General features: G+C 32.5%; 1 protein-coding gene across 1 annotated transcript; it reads right to left on the reverse strand.

Annotated features, from left to right (window-relative positions):
- Positions 1 to 3,423: 3,423 nt before the first annotated feature.
- On the reverse strand, positions 3,424 to 4,191 carry LOC132638054 (uncharacterized). The gene has a single exon (XM_060355043.1). The coding sequence runs from the start codon at positions 4,104 to 4,106 to the stop codon at positions 3,615 to 3,617; it is 492 nt and encodes a 163-aa protein (XP_060211026.1). The 5' UTR covers positions 4,107 to 4,191; the 3' UTR covers positions 3,424 to 3,614.
- Between the last annotated feature and the right edge of the window lie 1,809 nt (positions 4,192 to 6,000).

Consider the following 6,000-nt stretch of genomic DNA (forward strand, 5'->3'; position numbering starts at 1 on the left):
TCCTTTCATTTATTAGGTAGAAAATAATAGTCGGCATTCTATAAGCGACTTCAGAAAGTTTACTTCTTTTGTGGTCGGCGTGTAAGCACCTCCCGGCTTTTATATCTTTTTTTTTTTTTCAAAGTGCGTAAAAAAAACAGATTATATGCACCTCAAGAATAACCTAATATAAAACAACAACACGTCAGAAACATTTCAAAAATTGAATCTGGACCACGAATGTATGGCAGCCTGCATTAAATTCACTGAACCATCATTTTAATCTTCACTACTAGTAATACTAGATTGACATGAAGTTTATGAAAGATACTCCGAACTTTCTAGTTTTATTAAGTATAAATGAAGGGAAGCTCTTCGAGCTTTTCTTGTTAGAAGCTTATGTAGTAGCTGCCTTATAAAACCGTTAAGCCTCTCTTCCGTCTTCCTTTACTTACTTTATTAAGTTGAAACTAATCGTCAGCATTTTATAGTAATTACTTGTCCGATTAAATGAAACATCAGAACATTAGTTTTTTGTAGTCGACCATATGATGCCTCCCGACTATTAAACGACTTTTTGAAGATGCGCACAGAATTTTAAAAGACAGATAATATACTCTCGAAAATAGTAACCTAATTCAAATTCAAAACAACAACACGTCGAAACATTTCAAAAATTGAATCTGGGCCATACATGTATGACATCCTGCATTAAATTCATTGATCGGTCCTTTTAATCTTTACTACTAGTACTACTAAAATTGACATGATTTTTGAAAGAAGCTCTGAACTTTCTAGTGTCATTTGCCCCAGTCAAATGCTTCCTTCTGCAATGAATGTACGTAGTGCTGTAAAGTGTATAAATGATGCCACCAACCTAGCTCACGAGGACTATGGTAATCTTCTTCCTAATTAATTAAACCATTCATTATATTCATGCTCCATCCGTGAACATCTTTTAATTTTTATAGCAACTTTTTTGTGTTATTATATGAGCTACCACCTCACTAAATTTGATCCAAGATTAATCCGGATTGACCTAACTAGTTATAGATAGTGTTGAAGCCAGAACTTTTAACAAGGAAATTTAAATAAAAAAAAGTATGAATGGCAAATTAAGGATTAATTCGTTTAATTCGATCCGTACACAGCTAGTTATAGATTTTAGTAAAGCTAGGAATTCTAACAATAATTTCAAATAAAAAGAGTAAGAATGGCAGATTAATGATTAATTCGTTAAATTCAATCCATACCCACTAGTTATAGTCTTATAGATAGTGATGAAGCCAGAAATTTTAAGGAGGGAATTCAAATAAAAAAAGTATGTTCAATTCGATCCATACACAACTAGTTAATCGCGAAGCCAGGAATTCTAAGAGAATTCAAATAAAAAAATGTAAAAATGATACACTTCGTGAAATCAAAGCCGCAGCCTAAACCAAGTTTGGACCTAATTAGCTACTATTCTATTAGAAGCTTCCATGTAATTTTTTTTCTTTTTCATCCAATACTTATATTGGGGTCTGATGAAATTTGTGCGGATTCGCGTCTAGTTCAACATTGGGGAGTAAAACACTTTCTAACAAAGGCGACTCCGCAAGTTAGTACATAGCATTATTAAGTTGCAAAACAACAAAAATAATCATGGATGAGAATTGAAGATAAGCATGCATGTCATTAATATTCTCTTTCGTAGTCTTTTAGCGGTCTCCACAAATATAGACAAAACCTTGAGTTTAATGTGTCTTGTTTTCTTCTAATCTACCCACCACGAGATGCCAATTTCTTTAGCATCTTCTGCATAATTGGTTGATCGTCCCTAAGTATAGTTCTATGGTACTACGACTTATCCTCAAACTCAAAATGAATAGTTCTAAAGAAATTATATATAATCTCATCCAATTTTGACAGTGTGTTTAGTACGACGGAAGTCATTTTTTAAAAAAGTTGTCAAGAGGAAGTCATTTTCTAGTGTTTGGTTATCAGTAAAATATTGCTTACTTCCCTCACTCATGAGCAAAATTAAATTATTTTCCTTACATCAACTTTTAACGTTCATGTTACTTGTTTCAACTAACATTTCAATATTATTATTTAGTCTAATTTTGAAGACTCAAGAATTTCATCACAACACACACTCTTATTTGTGTAATATTTATTTTTAATCTGTTTTTTTGTTTTTTGAAAAATATTTTCACTACCAACCAAACACTTGAAACCATGTGAAATATTTTCCTTGAAAATTGCCTTCATGCCAGATACTCAAAATCAACTAAATTTTCATGGTAAATTATAAGCTAAACTACCCCATATGTATTTGCCAAGAAGTGCAAAGGAAGTGCTATTGGTTAGCGCCAAATTTTGGTGACTTATAGAAGTGGTAGTTGCTGTTAATGTTACTTAAATACTCCACGTCTCCACCTCTAGCTACCGTAGATACAACTCTTAATAGTTGGAGTCAACTTTTAAGTACCGTCACCCGTGATGTAAAGAAATCAATCACTTCTTGCTTTTTTTTCTTCAAATGAAATCAATCTTCGAAAGTAAGTAAATAGAATTAAGCACCTTTCATCCAAAAAAACAAGGGATTGGTCGATTATAAGGCTCATGACCTGAAGACTATATGCTCGAATTAGACAGAAAAATTGGTAAATTTATCAGGCTCATAACCTATTGGTAAGACCTATCAGGCTCACAACCTGAAGACTGCATGTTCGAGCCATGTTCTCGACTAATCACTCTGAGATGTATTTTTTTGATATGTCGGAGTCTTGGTCCATAACTCACAATATAACCTTGGAGACATCTATGATAAGTTGGATATTGACAACGGAAAATACCAATAGCATTTTTTCACAACCAGGCCCCATAAACAATACACATGTGTGGAGGTAGATTTCACAATTATAAACCAATCAATACAGATTATTTTGCACTTCGCGCGCTACTATATTTTACGAGAAAAAAATGAACGAAAACTTTAATACAAATTTATATATAGTAGTTCGAGAAGAAGGCGGGAGTGAACTACACCAGCTGGATGTCATAAAGGTGGACAGCATCATTAGGCAAAAATGAATTTAATTGTCAAATCTCACGCCCATTGTTTTGGTTAATATCCAAAACACGCACCAACACATGTAGTATGTTTGCAATTTAAGTTCTAATATCTCATTTGTGTAAATACTTTTTTACACCATCATAACATTTAAGTTTCTTTTAATTTGAGATTTAAATCATAAAAAAAAAAAAAAAGATACTCCGTATATTATTTGGTACAATAGAAAATAATGAAATTGATGGTGTAAAAATTATTTACAGGATCTGCCTAAACTCATATGTTTGATATGAAACAAAAAATAAATTACAAAGTCACAATCTTAAATTGAAGAAAAATGAAGAAAAGTGGAGCAAATATAAGTGGTACCAAACGATGAACCAATATTCTTGGAATGATGCCATATATTCATTGTAGGCCATGAAAACTTCAAATTTGAGTTCAAATACTAGCAACAACAATATCCCAAAAGCAGAAAGAAATTATTGTACCGCTGAATATAACTTGACCAAACACTATCAATATTAGTCGTCATTTTATAATTAATTACTACAATTAATAGTAAGATCTATATATATCAAGCACATGAAATACCCATAGAAGTCGCCATAAATCGCTCAGAACCGGTTCTTCTAACCAACGACTTAATTTCGGGCGATAGACCCTCATACTCCGGACCTTCTGGAATCGTTGTAAGTGCACCAGATTTATCATAAACTACGTAAAATCCATCTTGATTATGTTGACCCTGATGAAAAAGCTGACTATTACTCTGGTTCTTCGCTCTAAAAACAGACTTTAGAAGCTTCTGGAAAGATCTAGAGATTCTTGAACTACTTTTCTTGGAAACCGGTTGAGTACTATGTTGTTGTTGTGAATCAAGAACACGGCGGTCGGGTAAATGAGGCATGGAGAGGCTTCTAGAAGATATTATGGCTGAGTCAAGTTGTCGTTCGAATGATTTTAACTCGAATGAGTCATAGAGAGAACTTCCACAATCCCATATTTGAGGTTTGTTTGTTGAAGGTGCTAGTTTTTGTGGTGAGTTTTTTTCTGGAGTTTTGGACATTACTGGTATTGTTGTTGTTATGGAAGATGTGGAGTGTTAATAGAGGGAGATTTTTGGGTTTATATACTTGTAAGTCATAAGAATGGTGTGTTTAGGGACTTAGGAGTAAATTTCGTACGTATTTATTTTGTGGCGAGTGAGATTTTAACGTGTTGGCTATGACTAATTGGGGGTTGGGAGTGGGGTGGGGTGGGCGAGTGGGGGTTAAGGAAGTTGAAGGGGTTTGATACAGTTGAAGGAGCATTTATGAGGATTGATGAACGATTTGGTCATTTAAGAAAAAGATGCATTTTTTCACGGGGTCGGATAAACATAAATTGGATTTTAGAGGTTCTTATGCATTAATTAGTCTCCATTCCAATTTATGTGACATTTTTTTCTTTTTAATCGGTTAAAAAAGTATGATATCTATTCATATTTAGTTACAATTTAACTTCAAATTTTCCATTAGAATCATAATGTCTGGACCTTAATTGAAATTCCTAAGTAAAATATAACGGACGATATACATAAGTCATAGTCAAAAGTAAAAGGATAAATTTAACCTTTTATCCGAAGCATTTTGACACGTCGAATTCACCTAATCTATACTGGATTTCCATTAAAGTCAAAAGTGTAGATTTGCACTTGCAAGGATATAAATGGCTTCATAGTGTAATAGAGGGTAAAACTATATATAATGTACTATAAATAAAGGGAGTAAATTTGGACATTGTTCTTGTGATTGTTATGTAAAAGTTATATACTCAAATCCAAATATATAGTGAGTGCAAGATTTTTTAGAAGAGGGGAAAGAAGAAACAAAAAAGATAAGGCGATTATCTCCAAAACAATAGATAGATGCTCGAGCCATAACTTTATTCTTCACAGAGAAACTAGCACTCTGAAATTTCCCCTAGATCTTGAAGCTTTAAAAAATTTATGTAGCATTCTTTATGGTTATTAAGTACAAGAAAAATATATAATAGTATTTTGAATGAACTGCGTAATACGTTTATATACATCTATGGAAATATGGATATTCGATATATTACTTTGTCAATGATCGTATTTCGTATCAAATATAAATAGCAAATTGGAGTTTTTTCTTCTTTGTTTTTTTGTATATATATTTGACTAGTGTGTACAGAAATATTATTAATGTCTTTTGTTTTTCTATTTCCTCTATTTTTTTCCTACGGTTTGGTGGATCTGTACGCTTATCTCACACGTAGAAGTAAATGAAGGTATAAAAAAAGGGTTGAACTTTGATAACAATTGGAAAAGAATAATTCAATGTGAAGATGTTGAGACTAGCGTTAATTAACGTGGGCTACAAGTGATTAGTACTACCAACTCTTCATATACCAATTGTTTTACTCCCTCCGGATAAAAAAAAAAAGTGTCGACTTTGCCTTTTTTTTTTCTCGAGTCAAATAGAGTGTCCACTTATCAAATCAAGAAAGAATTAATCTTATTTTTTAGATTTGCCCCTATTAAGTGTTATGTGTTTAAATCTTAATACCTATTTAATTAGGAGCAGTTTAGTCAAATTACCCATTTTTGTCTAGAAGTTAGTATTTTTTTAAAAGTGTGCAAATGACTAAGTGAACATTTTTTTTATCCGGAAGGAGTATATAATAATGCTCCCTCTCCGGTCATTATATGTCATTTATTTATTCTCGGACATTCATTAAGACACGAGGGGCGAAGCCATGTGCAGAGCAAACGATGCTAAAATGAATCACCTTCATAGAAAAATTATACTATGCGAACTAAATAGGACAAAAACAAATTTATTTGATCACGTACAAACTACAAAGTGTTGAATTCTCTTTACATAAGGCAAGATTCTAGCGTAATGACAAAGGGGTTCGAAAAATACTTTGGGCCATATGTTTAATCATTCAAATCT

Source organism: Lycium barbarum, chromosome 4 (genome assembly GCF_019175385.1).
Source record: "Lycium barbarum isolate Lr01 chromosome 4, ASM1917538v2, whole genome shotgun sequence".
NCBI lineage: Eukaryota > Viridiplantae > Streptophyta > Magnoliopsida > Solanales > Solanaceae > Lycium > Lycium barbarum.

Bases quoted from the DNA above. Each gene is read 5' to 3' on its own strand.
- LOC132638054 (XM_060355043.1), bottom strand. From the start codon at position 4,106: ATGTCCAAAACTCCAGAAAAAAACTCACCACAAAAACTAGCACCTTCA.